The following is an 18,993-nucleotide window of genomic DNA, read 5'->3' as shown; positions in this document are numbered from 1 at the left end:
GTTCCGTCTTACCACACCTTCCCCCTCGCACAGATATAATCCCTCCGCGCACCTTGTCCACCGACATTCGTATACTCAACTTTGCGAACATGGCTTCACGCGCAGCGTTTGACTGGTCGGTGACCGACCCGCACCACAACGCCTCGTACATGCGCTTTGCATCGCGCCGCTCCACGGTGCTCTCGACCAAGGGCGTGGTGGCGTCGTCGCAGCCGCTGGCGTCGTCGGCGGGCATCGAGATTCTCAATGCCGGTGGTAATGCTGCCGATGCAGCAGTGGCGGTGGCGGCGGCACTCAATGTCACCGAACCCTGCAACACGGGCATTGGCGGCGATGCCTTCTGCCTGTTTTACGATGCGCAGAAGCGGACGGTTCGTGCGTTCAATGGCTCGGGCCGTGCACCGCAGGCCATGACACTCGACGTGCTGCGCCAGAAGGGTGTGGACGGTGTCGAGATCCCGGGAAACAGCATCCACAGCGTTACGGTCCCCGGTGCAGCCGCGGCCTGGATCGACACGGTGGAGAAGCTGGGTAGCGGCAAGCTGTCCATGCACGATATCCTTGCGCCGGCGATCAGGCTGGCCGAACAGGGTTACCCTGTGCATGAGAACACGGCATATCTGTGGGGACGTAGCGAAAAGCTCATCAAGGCTGCATCGGCCAATGCGGACGAGATGTTGTTCGAAGGTAGGGCGCCCAGGACGGGCGAGCTGATGCGCATGCCCAACCTCGCACGCACCTTCCGCGAGCTCGCCACCAAGGGCAAAGAGGGTTTCTACACGGGCCGCGTTGCGCAGGCCATCGTCGATCTGGTCAAGAGCCAGGGCGGTGTGCTGGAGCTCGAGGATCTTCAGGACCACCTCGAGCGCGGGACGGAGGAAGTGACGCCGATCCAGTACACGTACAACCACCCCGCCAAAGCAGGTGATCTGGCCGGCAGCGAGGGCGTGACGATGTACGAGTGTCCTCCGAACGGACAGGGCTTGACGACGCTTGTTGCGCTGGGGATTCTGGACGAGCTTCAGAACCAGGGCAAGGTGGCGGATCTTGCGACGGTGGAGCACAATGGTGTCGAGTATCTGCATGCGCTGATCGAGGCGCTGCGTCTGGCATTTGCCGATACGAGGTACCATGTGTCGGACCCGCACCACTCGGAGCACGATGTAGCTAAGCTGCTGCTGGACCAGCGATACCTTGCGCAGCGGGCGCAGCTGTTTGATGCGTCGCGTGCCAGTGTGGACCTCGAAAAGGGCAGTCCGGCCAATACGTGCGATACGGTCTACTTCTCCGTCACGGACAAGGAGGGCAATGCATGCAGCTTTATCAACTCCAACTACGCCGGCTTTGGCACGGGCGCCGTTCCCGCCGGATGTGGCTTCACCCTCCAGAACCGCGGTGCGGGATTCACGCTGTCCGAGGGCCATCCGAACTGCGTTGCGCCGCGCAAGAGACCGTACCATACCATCATCCCCGCCATGGCTACGCGCGGCGACGAGCTCTTCCTCAGCTTCGGCGTGATGGGCGGCTTCATGCAACCCCAGGGCCAGGTCCAGGTGCTCATGAACATCCTCCACCACGGATTCACCGTGCAGGACGCACTGGACGCCCCGCGCTTCTGCATCGGCGCAGGCATGGCTGGCCCAGAAGGCGCCACCAGCGAAGTGTACTTCGAAGAGGGAGTCAGCCAGCAGGTGGTGGACCAGCTCGAAAACATGGGCCACAAGGTCAAGCTCGTCAGCGGCTGGGGCAGATTCCAGTTCGGAAGGGGCCAGGTGATTCAGAAAGTCCACAACAACGCCGGTAAGCTCGTCTGGGCCGCAGGATCCGATCCGCGCGCCGACGGACAAGCCATCGCCCAGATCTAAACCTGCCCCTCCCCTTTCCCTCATCCAATGTCGTGGAGATGCAATCAATGTCATGTGAATCAAAAATCAATATGTTGCCCCGTGACGATACGCTAGTGGTAGTACAGATTGTACTCGGTCTGCACGTCATCCTTGCCGTGGAAGCGCCAAGTGATGCGCAGCACATCAGCATCGAACCCCTCTGACCGACTTGGTGGCTGGACCTGCTTGAACCAGCTGTCGATCGCCGTGAACGGCAAGATATCGCGTTTTGCCTCGTGGTCTGCCGCGGGGCCGTGGTGGGCGCGAAAATGGTTGTTGTGCACACACACGTGCTTGGGCACGTCGAAGTACACGCACCGGATGCGCGCGCCCGTCTGCCGTGCCAGCTCGATGTAGTGCTTGCGCGTCGCGCGGTCGCGATTCGTATTATCCACCACACACGACTGGCCCGCGGCGATGGTGTCGGCGACGACGCGCAGACACTTGTCGCGCGTGCGCAGCGCGTCCTGGTTCACATGCACGTAGTGGGCGGGTGCAAACACGCGCTGGAACAGAAACGTCTTGCCCGACGCAGGCGCCCCAACAAACAGCACGATCTCGGCCCCACCCGCGCCGTCGCCCAGCACGATGCCACGACCGTCCTTGCCCTCGTCCAGCTCGGACAGATCGACGCTCACCATCTCGTCCTCCGGCAGCGCGACCAGCCCTTTCAGCGATGGACCAGGCTTTAGTGCCGACGGACTCCACGGTCGCGTGGGCACGTCGTACTCTTTGGCCTTGCCGAGAAAGTACTCTTCGGGCGTGAAGAAGCGGATGCGCGCATTAAGAGCCCACTTGAGGTCCGTGTCTTGGTGGTCGCGGTACTTGCTCCTCCCCGCCGCATCGCCCACAAAGAAGCTGCTCTCCCGGTCCACCTCGACGCCCATATTCCAGCGCTCGGTAAACTCGACCCACGATCCCAGTCTCGGCTTGCGGTAGACATCGTCGCCGAGCGCAGCGAACACGCGCATGGGCACATCGATCGCCGCGGCAATGTGCGCCATCTTCTTCTTCCACGTCGCCAGCCCGTTTTTCGCCGAGTACGCCGTCTGCTTCTGATTCGTGATGAGCACGATGGCAAACTGCTGTGCGTGTTGCTGGCGGATACGTGCTACAACGGAGCGATCGGACGAGGCACCGCCGAGGCCCACACGCGGCGACGAGAAGAGGAACTCAAAGTCGTACTCGTCCGTCTTGCTCGGAAACGTCTTGCCGCCCTTGGGCCGCACGATGGTGCCGTCCAAGTCGTAGAACGCCACCTTGGCGCTGGGCGCCGGCTCGCCGTATACTCCGTGTAAGCAGCTCTTGGCCGGTCCGATCGGACTGAGCCACTTCAGTCCTGATCCCGAAGAGGAACTGCCAGCCGCAGAAGACGTGGAGCGCGGCTGGAAGATGGATGCCAATTTGGGACTCGGTGCGCCCTTTGCCGCAGTGCCCTTTGCCGCAGACGTGCCTGGTGCTTTGAGGGGCAAGACGGGTTCATCGCCATCAGAAGAGTCGTCGCGCGCCTTCTTGGTTGCCGTGTCGGCGCTGGTGTCGAGGGTGCGCTTCATGGAGAGTGCGGCGCGCAGCACAGGCACGCGAGGGCTGCGCCGAGTCAAGCACGCCGCACAAGCGCTCGAGGGCTTCGTAGCTCGTGGCAGCCACACGGTAACGGTCGTTTACGGCGTTGCTGCGAAGTGATCTCAGCTATCTGTGCTGCATAGACGCCGATGTGTGGCGGCAATAAACTGAGCAAGATGGTCGTCGGGAGTGAGGATGGCCAAGCCATGCCGCAATGCGTCTGGATGGCCCGAGCACGCCTTAGAAAAATTGAGGAAATGAAAAAATGAGAAACGAAAAAGTGGCCAGAAAAAGGACCGCCAAACTGGACAGCTTTTCATACTTTTGCATTAATTGCACCTGCCATCGCGACTTTCTCCATCTCCTCCTCACCTCGTCCCCGCCTTGGTCACACTCTCGCGCCCTCTCGCCCTTGCCTTTGTCACACTATCACGCCCTCTGGCCGGTATCAAGACACGCCTTAATGTGTGCAAAACATTAAATTGTCGCTCTACAGACATTAAGCACCAATCTAACGCGAATCTACTCGCTCGACGTAGTCTTCTGCGCTACGACAGGCGGACACTCCGGCCTGGTCAAGTTGGCACCGAGCTGGCCACCGAGCCAGATAGCCACGCCATTGGTCCACCCGAACCCTACCTGAACCTCGTATTCACCGCCGCCGCCCGCTGCGTTGATATCGCTCGCGTTGAACTTCTCAAACATGTTGCCGATGGCGGTGGAGGCGTTGAGGCCGTTGGCGGTGAGCACATCGTCCGGTACGGCCTGGAAGTTGGGGTCGGTCGTGTTGAGCTTTCCGCCCGTAGCCCTCCACGAGCACAGGGCGGAAGCGACGTAACGGTTGGCGAGCTCACGCACGAGCTCGTCGCGCCAGCTCTCGCCCGTCGTCGAGTTGCCTACGTTCATAATCGGGTTGACCTCCTGCTCGGGATTGTTCGGGTCGGTAGCGCCAGCCTGGGTCTCGTTGATCATGCTGCCGGGCTGGTACTCGATGGGCTGAATGGGCAGGCTATCCTCGGTCTGACCGAGCTGGTTGGTGCCGTTGGTCATGGGGATGAGCGCGAACGTGCCGTTCTCAGCCGGAAGCTGCGGCCCCGCCGAAAGCGAGTCGGGCAGATTGCGCAGCGCCTCGAGCGCAATGTACGTGTGCGGAGGCCAGGCGTTGGCAAAGTCCCACTGCTGACCCGTCGTGACGAGCGAGGCAGGAATCGTGCCGTTGAATCGGTCGATGATGTATCGCAGACCCGAAAAGACGCCCTGCAGATTCTGCCTGCGCTGGTCGAGGCTGATGGTCTCGTTGACAAACTCCTGCGGCAGAATCTGCGCCCAGAGCGGGAAGAAGCCCGCCGGGGTGTAGTACGGCGCACGGTCACCCAGAGTCACGTTGAAGTCGTAGAAGAACTTCCTGCTCGGGTCCCAAAAGACATCGAGCACCGCCTGCTTACGAGCCTGCGCCTGCTGTGCCCAATAATTGGCCCGAGTCATGTTGCTCTGCGTACCGTTGCCCGACACCTTGTAGAAGGCCGAGAGCTTCTGCTCGCACGCGAACAAGATGGCGTTGAGGTCCACGGGCAGCTGCTGGGCCGTGTTGAGGAACCGCTGCGCAGGGATGGTGTCGGTGAGGTTGATCGTCGGACGCTTCGACCATCGCGCGCCCGAGTAGTCGCTGCCGCTCTCGGCACCCGAGGCGAGGTCCGAGTACAGCTGCGCCTTCTGCGTGTCATTCAGCTCGAGACCCGACTCGGACGCATCCTCGACGGTCTTGTAGTCCTCGAGGTAGCTCTCGGGACGCGGTGCCGAGGTGTCGACCTTGTAGTGCGTGATGTTGTGCGTGCTGTTGGTGAAAGGAGAGGTGAACTCGATGGTACGGTTGTTCCTCCAGAACTCCATCTCCTTCTCGAGAAGCGGGAGGAAACGCTGCAGCACCGACGTGTCGTTGTACGCCTCGATGTACTTGTCGATCATGAGCGTGAAGAAGGGTGGCTGCGATCGGTTCTCGTAGTAGACACGGTTGCCATTGGGGATGAAGCCCAGGCGGTCGATGAGGTCGCCAAAGTTCTCGAGGATCGCCTTGACGACCGACTGGAGCTGCGAGGTGATCAATCCTTCAATCACAAAGAACGTGTCCCAGTAGTACAGCTCTCGGAAGCGGCCACCGGGAACCACAAAGACGCGGCTCTCGTTGAAAGGAATGAACGAGCTGACGCAGCCATCGCACTGGACGCCCGAAGGACTCGACGAGTTGGTGGTGCGTGCGAGCAGCTCCCAGTACGAGTGGACCTGCTTGAGCCAGTCGCGCACCACCTCGTCCTCGACGCCCTGCAAGAATTCGGGGTCCTGAACAAACTCGTCGCCAAGATCGGCGGGCACGAGCTCGACACCTTCGGCCACAAAGTTGTCGTCGACAAACTGCACGATCTCTTCGTAGGTGATGTTGCTGGTGTTGCCGCCACCGAGCTTGTTGAAGTTGTCGAGCACCTCGGATTCGGGCCTCGAGGTGGCCTTGTCGACGAACGTCTTGCTGTCCTCAAAGATGCCAGCCAGCTGCACCGCCTGGAGCAGCGGGCCAGGGCAGTAGATGGGCGAGGTGCACAGCTCCTGCGACGGAGGCAGGGGACCCGAAGGGATCATGGCCGACGGTGTCGTGGTCGCCGAAGGAACGGCCGCAGGCGGCTTCTCGGTGAGCGGATTGACCGATGAGCTGGAGGCAGCGCCGCTCGAGGTGGCCGTTCCGCTCGAGCTCGCGGAAGCGGTGGCGGCGGTGCTGGTGAGCGAGCTCGATCCGGATGCAGACGAAGCGGTGCTCGAGCCCGTCATGGAAGCCGAGGAGGCGGACATCGAGGAAGAGGCATCTTGAGCTGCCACTGCTGCTACAGCCGGCAGCAGCAAGGCCAGCGTCTTGAGAGCTGGAAGCCGCATCGTTCTCAATGGGAAGGTGAATGCAGGGGCTTGTGATAGAGACACTGATGAGGAGAACACACTGGAAGTCTGACTATATATGGCCAATCCGCGTGGCTAGCCTGATCCGAAGACATGCCAGGATCGGCACCAGATGAGTGGCCATGCAAACCACGTGTGATGCTATTTCTGCCGCACAGCTGTAGTCCTGCTGTCTCGCGGCCGTTGGACTGGGCATGAAGCGCGGGGGAGGACAGCCATAGGAAAGAGGGCGGGCTGACCTTGTTTGGCAGGGCGGAGGCTGCCAAGCCCGGCCGGGCAACGTCACTGACGCATGTGAGGCAGCGTTTGTGCGAGGTCACCATGTCTCAGAAGGCTTAATTTTTTTTTGCGTCGCAGCGGGGACTTATGCGGACAGGACAGCTGCCACTGGAATTGGGGGACCGGCATGAGCACGAGCTGCATGGTCCACTGCAAGCGAAGTTGTGGGCCTCCACGGCGGATACCTTGCAACAGCTCCGTCCATGCTCACCATGTGGGGTATCAAATCCAAGCCATTCTCGATTGGCTCGAAGACGATACTGTACCGAGCGGCACCCCATCGCGTGGCCGCTGATCCGCAAACAAGGCTAGTGGGCATGATCTGCACGCACAGGCGTACGCAAACACGGGGAGGATTCTCGGTCGAATTCAGTCGGCCACAGAGCTCGGCTGGACACCATGAGGCGGCCATCGCGGCCGAGGTTAACAAGGTGGGCAAGCGAGCGGCGCTGCGTTGCCGGGGTGAGTGGTGGTTGCGTCGCGAGGCGTTCCTGGCTGCGGTTGCACTCTTGCGCGTGGGGTTGGCTGCCGATCGCGCTCGCTCGGGATGCCGAAGCAGATGCTCGACGGTGCTGCAACTGCTCTACAGGCCATCCGATCGTCGAGGGCAACACCCAGCAGAGCAGGCGTGGGTGGCAGGTCAGCTCGTACAATGCATCTCGAGTGCGGCAACTCTAAGCGTAAAATTGACTCGCCGCAGGTGTGACGGCGTCTTGGCTTCGCACTTTCAGGCCTCGCTGCTTTCAGCTTGACTTGGAGCTGGGGCAACATACGCCAACTCACTGCGTGCTCGCGCTTGCCTCTACCGTCCCAGCACGAGTTCAGCTACTGGCACGAGGTGGAGCTAGTGATTGCAGGACGGCTTCTGGTGCGCACAACGACTGGATCTGGCGGCGATGTCGCGGGTGCTTTCGGGTGTCCGAAGGCAGCGAGCGGCCACGACGGTGTTTCTGCGTACGACTTCGCTTGGACTCTTGTGACGTCGGCGTGCAGTGCGGGTCGAGCAGGGCTTCCTCGGATTTTTCTTTCACTGTTAAACTCTGGGGAACTATCGCCGATCATCTTACCGAATGCCTTTTTTGTCGTTGATGGATCGGGGAAATGGCGGTTTGGTGAGGGTTGCTGACATCTGCATTCTGAACAGCTTGTTCATGCGGAGACAGTGTTCCGACACTTATCCGCGGACGACGAATGCAGACAGTGAGTGGCCCGCTCAAGCCACTCGACGTCATGCCATGGGGTCGGACGCATCGATTGGCTGGCCTGCGTTCGGAATGGATGGGGTTCACCCCACTAAGACGACGTCAACGAGAGATCACGAGGCAATCCACATACACGCCCGGGCATGTGGGAGGGAGRGAGTCTTTGACAGTGATTGACAGTGGGATGGATCGTCTGATCAAAGCGAGGAGATCGCCATGATCGCATGCGCCGTGGAGATGGGAACTCCTCCATCCTTCATCACGGCGGCCGGCTCGTCTCCGTGGAACGAGGGCTTCAGAGAAAGGCAGAGGTTGCCGGCCGACGACAAAGCGCAGGTGGGGCGACGGCAAGGGCGGTCCGGTTCAGGTTGATCAGCGGGTGGGGTCCGGTTCGGCATTGCCGTGGCAAGGCGGCGCCGTGCGAAATTGAAATTTCACGCAAAGGTGCTGTGGTGGTGGAGCGCAAATTGGCTTCGGATTTGGCCCGCGCCCGCGCGCACCCTGCCCCAGCTGCGTACGGCAGAGGCGGCGCCTGATCCCTTTCTCCCACCCCGAACGGTGGGCAGCGCGGCGGAAACCGAAACTCTCTTTCCCCCACCTGCGCCGATCCACGACCCGCCATTGTCGACGTTGCTCCGCCAATAAGCCAGCCGACCAGTCAGTGATCCGAGATCGATGAGAGCATCGGACTTGGCCCGCACTGCGAACGCCCGAAATGAAATATGCCAAGATGCGGCGAGTCGTGTCGAAACGAAGAGGTGGGAGAGAGAGAGAGAGAGTAACGCGCATATCTGGTGGTGCATTGCCGTGGTTGCATCGAATCAGCGCCATTTCGAGCGAGACGAGCGAGGCGAGCGGACGCAGCTCATTCTTGGCAAGCGGGAAAGGCTTCCAAGATCAGCCGATGGCAGTTTGCCGCTTGGGCGCAATTGCGCTGGCAACCTTGTGTGCGCAAGTCGAGTTGGCCGGCCGTGACGATTCGGGGGAAGGGGCGACATCTGCATTCCAACAGGCTCAGACCAACCAGGACCCTCGCGCCGCAAGGATCAGGAAAAACAGGGTGGCTAGCTAGCGCCGGCTTACTTCCGAGAGCACGCGCTCCGCCTCGCCTTGTCGATACGGTTCAATTCAGCCGATCCCGTCGGCCATTGCGTCCGCGGTACAATCCCACCCTCGCAGACCTGTCATAGGAGTATCCCGTGTGTCTACAGCGCCCAGCATCGCCGCAAACTCATCTGGCACGCTCGCTCTGATCTCCGGGGCGCAATCGACTGTGGGCGGCTGCTGCTCCTGAGTGTAAGTTATCGGAAGGCCCGCACTCCACTTTGAGCCCTTCTTTCGGTTCGTCCGCTCTCCAAGCCCATCCTCGGCGCTCCTCCCTCTGATCCCGTCCGCTTGTTCCTTGATCTCTTGGCTGCGTCGGTGAAATCATCCGCATCGCTACCTCCGACAATCGCTCGACTGCCGCTTTGCGACCTCATTTGTACTTGTGCCTACCTTTGCAGCTCTATCTCCATCGCGACCGATCGCCTGGCTTGCCCCGTCTTTCGCCAACCTCCGAACACATCGCTACGCCTCTTTGCTCCATCTTGACGTTCAATCACTCACAGCAATCTCCTTGATCGTCGCCTTCGTCGGATCGGATCCGTACCGACGACGCCTTCGTGGCAACCCTCCCCGACCACACACCACCAACAACGACGATAGCACCACCACCTACAGACAGCGATGCACCGAATCTAAGCATCCAAGCCCTGCACATCCATCCATACACCACCATGGACGGCGCAAACTGTGCCAGTCGCAAGGGCAAGCGCGCCCTCGTCCACTCGTGCCCGTCCTCGTCCAATCCCAGCAAGATCCCCAGGACATCTCCGCCACTCAGCTCCGAGGCCGATCTGCCACCATGCCGCCCCAACGCGTCTGTCACCAACGCAGGCCCTTCCATCAGCCGTGTCGGAGTCCAGCACAGTGATCGTGATCGTGCTCGCAGCCCGCAAGCATCGTCGTCATCATCATCATCATCATCATCGTCGTCGTCGTCGTGTGCTGGGCCCAGCGCCGACCCCTTTCCGCGATATGAGCTCGGCATCCCGCATCTCGATGTCTTGCTTCCCACCCGTGATGGCCTCGACCTTCTTCACGCCTACCAGCAGGGCGTCGGCTGGATCAACACGCCCGTCGATCGCACCACCCTCCTCGAGACGCTCGAAGAGGCTCAGCGCCACGGGCCCACCTCGATTCACCCGCATCGCCTCGCCTGCCTCCTCGCCGCTCTCGCTCTCGGCGATCTCTTTGGGCCTTGCTTTCCATCCTCGCTTCCATCCTCCTCCCGTCCATCCGCCCACTCGCCGTCCAAACGCGGCAAGATTTGGTTTGGCGTCGCCTCTGCATGCCTAGCAGGCTCGCGCCCCGACATCGAGCTCATGCACAGCCCCACCCCGGACGCCTGCTCGGCTCTCTATCTCATGTCCATCTATCTGCTCTGCTCCAACGACGACGAGCTCTTCCAGCGCTCACAAGGTCTCACCGGCCTTGCGCTCATCCTGGCGAAGGCCGCTCTCGTGCCTTCGTGCCTCCCGTCCTCGCGTCCCATCGCATCGCGCCATACCACCGCTTCCGCCTCTCTGCACGCCAACCTGGTCACCCCCTGGCAGCCTGTGCTTTCTACCGCCGCACAGAGCGGCGACAACGACCGGCTTCAGTGCAATCGTCTTCTCAGCGATCTCATCTTCCATCTCCAATGCCAGGTCCTCACCCTCGCCCTCCCTTGCACTTCAAAGAGCGCTGGCAACGTCGGGTCGATCCCCTCGCTCGCCAACTTCCCCGACGTCCCCACGATTCAGGCCATCTGGACCGCCTTTGGCACTCCGCTCTACGCCAGCATCGACGCCTTCGGCAGTCGCTTCAGCCCCAACATCTTTCACAACTGGAAGCTGGGCCTGGCCGACCTTATGCACCAGGTTTCGTGCCTCACCAATCCGAGCACTGCAGCAAAGCCCTTAGCGCCCTTGTCATCCTCCGCTGCCGGCCTCCAAGCCGCAGACAAGGACGCAGGTGTGCGCTCGGTCAAGCCGAGTCTGCCCGATCATTCGCAGATCATCAAGCTCGACGAGCGCATCCGACGCTATCACGCCAGCCTGCCCGACTTTCTTCTCCTCCACCGGCCCTTGCCCGTCGAGATGGCCGGAAAGGTCGACGAGGACGAGCTCGCGCAGATCATTTGCCAGCGTCACATGGCTTGCTCCATGGTCCACCGCATGCTTATGGCGCTCCATCGTCCGTGGTTCCTCTCGGCGCTTGCTGCAAAGTCTCGCCCTCCGCACACCAAGGCCGCTGCGAAGCATGGGCAGGCTGACATCGCACGAGGATCCGAAACGGCACAATCCAACAAAGGCGACCCCACTCCGCCTGCGCAGCAGCCTTCCGCGTCAGACATGTACTCCTTGTCAGCCGTGCTCCGTTCGGCCACATGGCAGACCGAGACGTTCGCGAGCGCGGCATCGTGCGCGCCTCCGCAGGCTCTGGCGTGGTGGCAGTTTACCAACAACGCGCTTGCGGCGTCGGTCGTGCAGGCGACGGCTCTGCTTCGACTGTGCGGCTCCGGCGCGCCTGGTGCCGGCTCCTCCGGGTCAGCCAAGGTAGCCGGCACTGCGGCGAGCGAGCCCTGTACCGCCACATCCCAATTCCACCGCCAAGTGCGCACCGACCTCGACAAGAACGTCTGCTCGTTCCAGAACGTCGCCAAGCGCTGCAAGCTCGCAGCGCGCGCCTTGCCCTTCCTCCAGCGCGTATGCGCCGCCATCGACACGGGCCTCTGCAAGTCCAAGACGCAGCAGATGCCCGACACCGACGCGTTGCAATCCAGCCTGGATGAGTCCGAGAGACCCTTGGACCACAGCGAGCTGGATGCATGCGGCCTGCGCACCCACCCTCCACAGCATACGTCCCCATCTCAACATAGACTCGACACGGACAACAGCATCAGCATCAGCACACGCATTCACTCCGAGACCGCTTCCGACATCAGTAACAGCATTAGCAACAGCATTAGCAACAGCAACAGCAACAGCAACAGCAACAGCAACAGCAGCAGCAACAGCAACAGCAAGGGCCACCTGGCAAGCAACGGTAAATCAACCAACGACAAAACAAATGCAGGTATCAACAGGACGACCAGCGACATGGACACGAGCAAGGCTGCGACCGACGGCAGTTGCTCGCACAATAGCAGTGACGAGGAGGCTGCGCATCGTCCGCGGGCTGGGGCCGAGGCTGCATGTGATCCGACGCCCGAGCAATGGGGCAGTCGACCGGCCGTGGCCGTGCGCCGTGCATCGAGTGCCAACTCACGCGCAGGCTCGGATCTCGAGGCGATGTTTGGTCCGATCGCCCAGGGTCTCGAGCCTCCCGAGGCGACGAGTGCTCCGCGCACGAGTGCCGGACTGGCCAAGCCGTTTTACCGCCAGAACTGGGACTCGCTGCCGGTGCCGCGCGAAGCGGATGGGGGCAGCTCGCAGGCGCCGCACAGCGACGCGGGCTCGTCGTCCAGCAGCACCATGCCCGTCACGCCGGCGGCCACGCTGGGTTCGCGCTCGCCGCGCATGGGCTCGCGTGTAGAGATTCCTGACGTCACTCCGTCAGCGGCTGGCAGTGGCAACGAAGGAAAGCCACCGACTGCGGCGGCGACAACGACATCGAGGAAGAAGGCGAGCTTCGAGTCGGATCTGGTGCTGCAGTGCATCCGATTCTGGCAGCCGGATCTGCTCGCCATGCCGTCGCGCGCCTTAGCCGCTCCGAGGGACACTTGAGCTCAGTAGGCACCTGCGGGAAAACATGCATTTTGGTTTTCAAAGCTCGTGCGTGTGCGTGCCAAGGCTGGATACAGGGGTCAGGGAATCAGTCGAGGGCGGGGGCGTCTTGGCCTGCCTTCCAGGAGAACTTGGAGGCGTAGTGGTCGGTGCGGAAGTGTTTCTGGCCGATGCCGTAGAGTTTTTCGCGCGAGGTGAGGCCGACGTGTTCGTTGAGACCGAATCCGTGTTTGGGGCCGTCTGTGACGCTGTCTGGCTGAGGCTGTGTAGCTTGTGGGTAGTCGTTCCAGACGACTCCTCTCTGCTTGAGCACGGGGACGACGAGTTGCACAAAGTCCTCGAATGTGCCGGGGGCGAGGGTGTAGGCGAGGTTGAAGCCGTCGACACCTGCGTCGTCGACCCACTGCTGGAGCTGGTCTGCGATCGACTCTGGACCTCCCACGATGGTGGGACCCAAACCGCCGAGCTTGATCTTTTGCGCCACGGCGGCCTTGTTCCACTTGGGGACGGTGGGGTCTTGGGTGGCAAAGTTCTCGACGGCGGACTTGATGGCGTTGCTCTCGGTAGCACGCAGCTCTTCGTCGTCGCTGTACGTCGAGAGGTCGATCCCCGTCCATCCACCAAACAGGGCCAGGGCGCCTTCATCGGATCCGTGGCGGAGGTGCTCGTCGTACTTCTGCTGGGCTTCTTCGTCGGTTCGACCGACAATCGGACAGAGTAGGGCGAGGACTTTGAGCGAGGCAGGGTCGCGACCAGCAGCGGCGGCACCGGATCGAGCGGCTTCGACGCGCTTCTTGGCTACTTCCGGTTTGTGCGCCGCAATGAAGATCACCTCGGCATGCTTGGCTGCAAATGCCATTCCGGGCCCCGACGAGCCGGCTTGGTAGATCACGGGCGATCGCTGAGGCGACGGCTCGCAGATATGCGGGCCAGGGACCGATTCGAAGTACTTGCCACGGTGGTTGATCTGCCTCACGCGCTCGGGCCTCGTATAGACGGCCTTGGCTGCATCGTGAACAACAGCGTCGTCGGCCCAACTGCTCTCCCACAGCTTGTACACCACATCCATGTACTCGTCCGCCACCTCGTAGCGCTTCGCATGCAGCTCCTGATTCTTGGCACCGAACTGTCTAGCCGCCGAATCCAGATAGCCCGTGACGACGTTCCACCCCACGCGACCGTTGGTCAGATGGTCGAGCGTCGAGAATCGACGTGCGAGCTCGTAGGGGTGCACGTACGACGTGGTGGCCGTGATGCCGAACGACAGATTGGTGGTGGCAGCCGCCATGGCCGAGATGAGCAGCAGCGGGTCAATCACGGGAAACTGAGCACCCGAGGCGAGAGCCGCATCGAGGTTACCGGCATAGACGTCGTAGCCACCCAGCACGTCGGCGAGGAAGAGCCCGTCAAAGTGGCCCGACTCGAGCAGCTTGGCATGGTCCACCCAGTAGGAAAGCTTGTTGTGGTAGCGACTGCGGTCGGCTGCATGCGTCCAGAGACCAGGGGATTGGTGGCCCGAACAGCCCATCATAAAGGCGTACAGGATCATGCGCTTCTTGTCCTCGCCCGCACTGGTGCCCAGGCTGAGCTGGGCCAGGCTTGCTTCGTTCGTGGCGGTAGGCGGCGTCATTGTTGCTGCGGTCGGACGAGTTGGTGGTGCATGGTCAACGATAAAGAGGTGTTGAGCACTTATAGTGCTGCAGGAGCCTGTATCTTTGAGGAATGCTCCACACGGCACTAGCCCAAGTCAGAAGATCTGGATCTCGCCGGATCTCGTGAGTGTTGACTGGGCCTGTGCGCGCAACACAATGTACCGCTCCTCAAGTCATGGATGGCGCCATCGATACGTGAGTGTAGCATGGTATAGCGTGTTCGAGGCGACTATCACAAGCGATGAGCGAAGACTGACCTTGGGGCGGCGGGGCGGCGGGGAAAGCGGCCAAGCGAGTGGCACTAAGGCGGAGGGATGGCGTGCTATCGCGATGTTGGACAGCTGCCTCTGTCGCACGCCATCGCGCCGAATGCTCGCAACACCTCTTCGCGCTCTAACATTCTGTCCCAAAATTATCGATCGGGATGACCTTCTCCCGATGCGATTGCCTCTCCACATGCGCCTCGTTCACGCGCCTCTTTGCGGGGTTCAACACCCCTTCTTGGTCGGCGCTTGGCACACGACCACCACGCATAGACACCATAGACTCTCTCAAGCCTCGGTAATGTTCGCATAGACGTCTCTCGCACTCGAACTCTAGAATACTTGGGTATGGCGTCCGAGGCGGTGCAGGCCGGCGCCTCTTCGCCGTCGGCGCTGGTGGATTTCATCGCCGGTACCGCCGCTGGCATCGCCTCGCTGCTCGCAGGCCACCCTTTCGACACGGTCAAGACACGACTACAGGCCCAACCTGCCCCAACAACGCCTACACCAAGCTCGGCTCTCGAATCTTTGCGGCCATCGCTTGCGTCGTCGCAATTCGGCGGCTCGTATAGGGCGATCCCCACTTCGGGCGTGCTGAGCTATGCGCATGTCCAGTCGTCGGCCGTTGCAAGCGAGGCCGTGTCTGTGCCGATATACCGGTCTGCCACCGATGCGTTCCGGATCATCATCAAGGAGGAGCGTGTCGCTGGGCTGTACAAGGGTGTTACGAGTCCGATGCTCGGGGTGGCCGTGATGAACGCGTCGATATTCGGGCTGTACTCTGTGTCGCTGCGGTACCAGCAGCAGCACGGGTATCTGGAGGGCTATCCGATCACGCAAGTCTTCATCGCCGGAATGCTGAGTGGGCTCGGGAGCTCGCTGATCACATCGCCGATCGATCTGGTCAAGATCCGCGAGCAGATGAACACCCATGCGCGGTTGAGCACCTGGCAAGTGTTGCGCGACGTTTTGCGAAACGAGGGACTGTTTCGCGGAGTGTATCGCGGCTGGTGCACTACGGCAGTGCGCGATCTGGGGTACGGACCGTACTTTGCGTCGTACGAGATGCTGAATAGCCACATCAGGGCACATACGGGCCGGCCGCTGTCGAATGCGGATATGGCCGTCAGTGGCGCTGTTGCCGGCGTGGTCGCGTGGGTAAGCACCTTCTGGGCCGACGTGATCAAGACCAAAATCCAGGCTACCTCGGCGAGCGACCACCGCGGCGGAAGTTTGTTCTGGACAACGGCAAGGCAGACGTATGCGCAGGGCGGATGGAGAGCCTTCTTTGTCGGTGTGGGCCCTACCATCCTTCGTGCGCTGCCGGTGAATGCGGTACTCTTCGTCACGTACGAAACGACCAAGCAGATGCTCATCTCACACGGCTTCTGACAACTGTATTTGTAGACCCACTGTCATTGCCATCAGCGTTGCGGCAAGGTTAGTGGTTGAGGTGGTGCGAGAGACGGTTGATGTGGGTGGTGAGACGGTGCGCTTCGGCTTGAAGGCCGGAGCCCTTGTCGAGCGTGATGGCCTCGGTGACGCCGGGGAAGGTGGTGGCGCCGTAGCCGAGCCATCGGCCCGGAGCGGTGCCGAGGTGCTTGTACCAGGCTCGGCCCTTGAGACCTTCGTTGGAGATGAAGCCCTGCTCAAAGGTCTGGAGCTTCTTGTTGATGCGCCTGATCTGCGCAAGCACCTTGCGGATCTCCTTATCGTGTCCACCCTGCTTGTGGTGCGTCTTCTTGGCGAGATGCACGAGCTTCTTGCGCAGAACGGCCTTCTTCTTCTCGAACCCTCGGGCTGCTACGCCGAGCGAGTGGATCGCACTACGCAGCTCACCGAGCCAGGCGGGGTGGCGCGCGCCGAGGGGGATGCCGAGCTCCTTGGCGGCGAGCTTCTCGATGTTGGCGAGGTACTTGGTGAGTTCGTGTGCGTAGTCGGCGACATTGATGGGTGCAAAGAGCTGCGTGGACGTCTCGATTGCCATGAGGCCGACGATCTTGGCCGCAGCTTCGTGGCGGCGGAATCCCCGGTCGCCAAAGTTGTCCATCCAGAAGAAGCTGTCGTAGTTGGAATGGTACATGTAGACTGGGTCTTTGGCGGCGCGTTTGTAGCCCAGGTCGGTGGAAGCCACACCGAGGTGCTGGAGGAAGACGGTGTAGTCCGACCCTGAACCGAGTGGGTTGAATGCATTGAGCTTGATCTTTCCCGAGGTGTTGGGATCGTCGACCTTGGCAGCAGCGTCCTGGACGAATCGCGAGAGCGAGGGCGACGAGCTCGACTGGATGACGGAGCCCGAGACGGAGACGTCTACGTTGTGGTAGGCGACGACGTGGTCCTGGATCCAGCGTGCATAGTCTTCGCCGAACTCGGTGGATCCTACGAGGCCGTACTCTTCGGCGTCCCAGGAGGCGAAGACGATGGTGCGCATGGGCTTCCAGCCGGAGCGGTAGAGCTGACCGAGCCCCTTGATCGCTTCGTGGAAGGCGGCGGTGCCCGAGTTGGGGTCGGCCGCACCGAACGTCCACGCATCGCGGTGGTTGCCCAGCACGACGACCTCGTCGGTGATGTGGCCGGGAAGCACGGCGTACGTGTTCCAGATATCGCGCACCTGGAGGTCGACAAAGTTCTCGAGGTGCACAATGTCGTCGGAAGGACCGGTCCAGTACTCGACGCCGTCGATGGCGCCGGCGAGGCGGTCGTTGACGTCGCTCGCGCGGATGCCCTTGCCTTTCATCGCCGCGAGCAGCACATTGGCCTCGGTGTACGAGAGCGGAAGCGAGGGGATCTTGGGCAGCGAATCGGCGTCTTCCGGTTCGAGGCGCGTTGCATTGCGATACGACGGCTTGCCCGGCGTCGAGGGATCACCCGGGTAGAACGAGAGGCCTTGCACCGAGCCGCGCTGGATGGCCGAGGGATTGCGAGCCGGACCGTCCGGGTACGCTTTGTAGCCGTTAGCCTCGGTGACCTCGCCATCCTCGATGGTGTCGGTATAGATGATGACGCCGACTGCCCCTGCTTCCTGTGCCGCACGCACCTTGAGCCCGCGGAAGTTGGATCCATAGTCGACGAGCACGATCTTGCCCTTGACGTCGATGCCGCGCGCAGCGAGGTCGGCAAAGTCCTGCTTCCTGCCCATGCCGGCGAAGACGACCTGGCCGGAAACGCTACCGGATGCCGAGTAGCCGTGGAAGAAGGGCACGCCGCGCGAGCTGGTGGGGTCCTTTTCCAGCACGTCCTCCTGCAGCTTGGCGGACCAGTAGGGCGCGTCGAGCGCGTCGGGCTTGGCGAGCGTGAGCGACGAGTTGATGGGGTAGTTGAGCCAGACGGCATACGTATCCGTCCAGGCCCTCACGCCGTTCTTGTCGCCTTCGCCGCGCAGGTAAGCCTGGCTCTGGGGAGAGCCGGCATCGAAGACGAGTTGCTTGAGGTCGTCAGTGAGCGGTGCGCCGACGAGGTTGCCCCACTCTTCGAGGATCTGGAGCGCCGAATTGTAGTCGCCGTGGGAGCCGGCGTAGTGGGTGACGTTGGTGTAGCGCTTGAGTGCATCGCGCGCGCTGTCGGCACTGGGGACGGCGAGGAAGTCGTGCTCGAGCTTGTCGAACCACTGCCTCCAGCGCTGCTCGGGATCGGGCTTGTGCAGCGAGTCGGCGGCAGTGTTGGGGCTGAAAAAGCCGGCACTGCGCAGATGCTCGGTATAGCCTCGAACCGAGCTTACGGCATGCGGGCACGGCTGCGTGAGACGGTTGAGCGCCTCGGAGACAAACTCGGACGTCGACTTGAATACCAAGAACGGCACGGCAAACAGGAGGGCCAAGGCAACAAGGGCGCGGAGTCCACGCAGAGAGTAGGTCTTGCCGGTGGGAGGCACGTGGAGGTTGAGTTGGATGACGCCGGGTGCCTTGGAGTCCGAGAGCGTCGCCTTCTCGTCGGCGTAGTCGTTGTCGAGCATGAGTGGCGTCGAGGCGAGTGCCTCCGTGTCGAGGGGCTGGAAAGGAGCCATGGCGACGTAGCACCCTTCAGAGGCCAGAAGGGAGGGACGAAGCAGAGAGATGGTGGCTTGGTCTCAAGGCTGTTGCGGGGCAGAGGTCGGGGGCCTCAAATAGTCTCAAGCTGAAGCTTGTGTGGCATGTTGCGTGCTTTGTGGGACACAAAAAGGCCGCCTAATTCGCCGGGATCGGCTTTGCACTGTGATCCTGCGCCAAGCACGGCAATGCTGCGTCTGGTTGCGGTGCGAAGTTGCTGGGGTGGATTGCCGTGCTGACGTCGCATTCGGGCAGCCGATCTTCGCTTTGGTTGTCGAAGCCGGACGGATGTGTTCCGACGATCCGAGCTTGAAAGGCAAACGAGGCCATGCGCCGGGCTGATCGATGTTAAACCCACCTCCCATCACCCGA

At 61.7% G+C, this 18,993-nt stretch overlaps 8 protein-coding genes across 8 annotated transcripts; 4 read left to right on the top strand and 4 right to left on the bottom strand.

Moving 5' to 3' along the window:
* Positions 1 to 89: 89 nt before the first annotated feature.
* PAN0_008d3470 (gamma-glutamyltransferase) lies at positions 90 to 1,865 on the top strand (the record flags this gene model as incomplete). The annotated part of the gene is made up of 1 exon (XM_014800971.1): positions 90 to 1,865. The coding sequence occupies one exon, from the start codon at positions 90 to 92 to the stop codon at positions 1,863 to 1,865; it is 1,776 nt and encodes a 591-aa protein (XP_014656457.1).
* Positions 1,866 to 1,957: 92 nt separating this feature from the next.
* On the bottom strand, positions 1,958 to 3,439 carry PAN0_008c3469 (PNK3P-domain-containing protein; the record flags this gene model as incomplete). Its single annotated transcript, XM_014800970.1, has 1 exon — positions 1,958 to 3,439. One exon carries the CDS (start codon positions 3,437 to 3,439, stop codon positions 1,958 to 1,960), a length of 1,482 nt encoding a protein of 493 aa, XP_014656456.1.
* A 532-nt stretch (positions 3,440 to 3,971) lies between these two features.
* PAN0_008c3468 (glycoside hydrolase family 37 protein) lies at positions 3,972 to 6,368 on the bottom strand (the record flags this gene model as incomplete). The annotated part of the gene is made up of 1 exon (XM_014800969.1): positions 3,972 to 6,368. The coding sequence occupies one exon, from the start codon at positions 6,366 to 6,368 to the stop codon at positions 3,972 to 3,974; it is 2,397 nt and encodes a 798-aa protein (XP_014656455.1).
* A 512-nt stretch (positions 6,369 to 6,880) lies between these two features.
* On the top strand, positions 6,881 to 8,242 carry PAN0_008d3467 (uncharacterized protein; the record flags this gene model as incomplete). Its single annotated transcript, XM_014800968.1, has 5 exons — positions 6,881 to 7,130; positions 7,258 to 7,296; positions 7,400 to 7,583; positions 7,832 to 7,868; positions 8,051 to 8,242. The coding sequence occupies 5 exons, from the start codon at positions 6,881 to 6,883 to the stop codon at positions 8,240 to 8,242; spliced, it is 702 nt and encodes a 233-aa protein (XP_014656454.1).
* A 1,406-nt stretch (positions 8,243 to 9,648) lies between these two features.
* Positions 9,649 to 12,681, top strand: PAN0_008d3466 (uncharacterized protein; the record flags this gene model as incomplete). Its single annotated transcript, XM_014800967.1, has 1 exon — positions 9,649 to 12,681. The coding sequence occupies one exon, from the start codon at positions 9,649 to 9,651 to the stop codon at positions 12,679 to 12,681; it is 3,033 nt and encodes a 1,010-aa protein (XP_014656453.1).
* Positions 12,682 to 12,769: 88 nt separating this feature from the next.
* On the bottom strand, positions 12,770 to 14,311 carry PAN0_008c3465 (xenobiotic compound monooxygenase, DszA family; the record flags this gene model as incomplete). Its single annotated transcript, XM_014800966.1, has 1 exon — positions 12,770 to 14,311. The coding sequence occupies one exon, from the start codon at positions 14,309 to 14,311 to the stop codon at positions 12,770 to 12,772; it is 1,542 nt and encodes a 513-aa protein (XP_014656452.1).
* A 201-nt stretch (positions 14,312 to 14,512) lies between these two features.
* On the top strand, positions 14,513 to 15,988 carry PAN0_008d3464 (carnitine/acyl carnitine carrier; the record flags this gene model as incomplete). Its single annotated transcript, XM_014800965.1, has 2 exons — positions 14,513 to 14,528; positions 14,934 to 15,988. The coding sequence occupies 2 exons, from the start codon at positions 14,513 to 14,515 to the stop codon at positions 15,986 to 15,988; spliced, it is 1,071 nt and encodes a 356-aa protein (XP_014656451.1).
* A 49-nt stretch (positions 15,989 to 16,037) lies between these two features.
* PAN0_008c3463 (protein-vacuolar targeting-related protein) lies at positions 16,038 to 18,599 on the bottom strand (the record flags this gene model as incomplete). Its single annotated transcript, XM_014800964.1, has 1 exon — positions 16,038 to 18,599. The coding sequence occupies one exon, from the start codon at positions 18,597 to 18,599 to the stop codon at positions 16,038 to 16,040; it is 2,562 nt and encodes an 853-aa protein (XP_014656450.1).
* Positions 18,600 to 18,993: the final 394 nt, after the last annotated feature.

This window comes from Moesziomyces antarcticus (assembly GCF_000747765.1).
Source record: "Moesziomyces antarcticus DNA, scaffold: scaffold_v10008, strain JCM 10317, whole genome shotgun sequence".
NCBI classification, from domain to species: Eukaryota; Fungi; Basidiomycota; class Ustilaginomycetes; order Ustilaginales; family Ustilaginaceae; genus Moesziomyces; species Moesziomyces antarcticus.
This window is presented reverse-complemented; position numbering and strand designations above follow the sequence as displayed.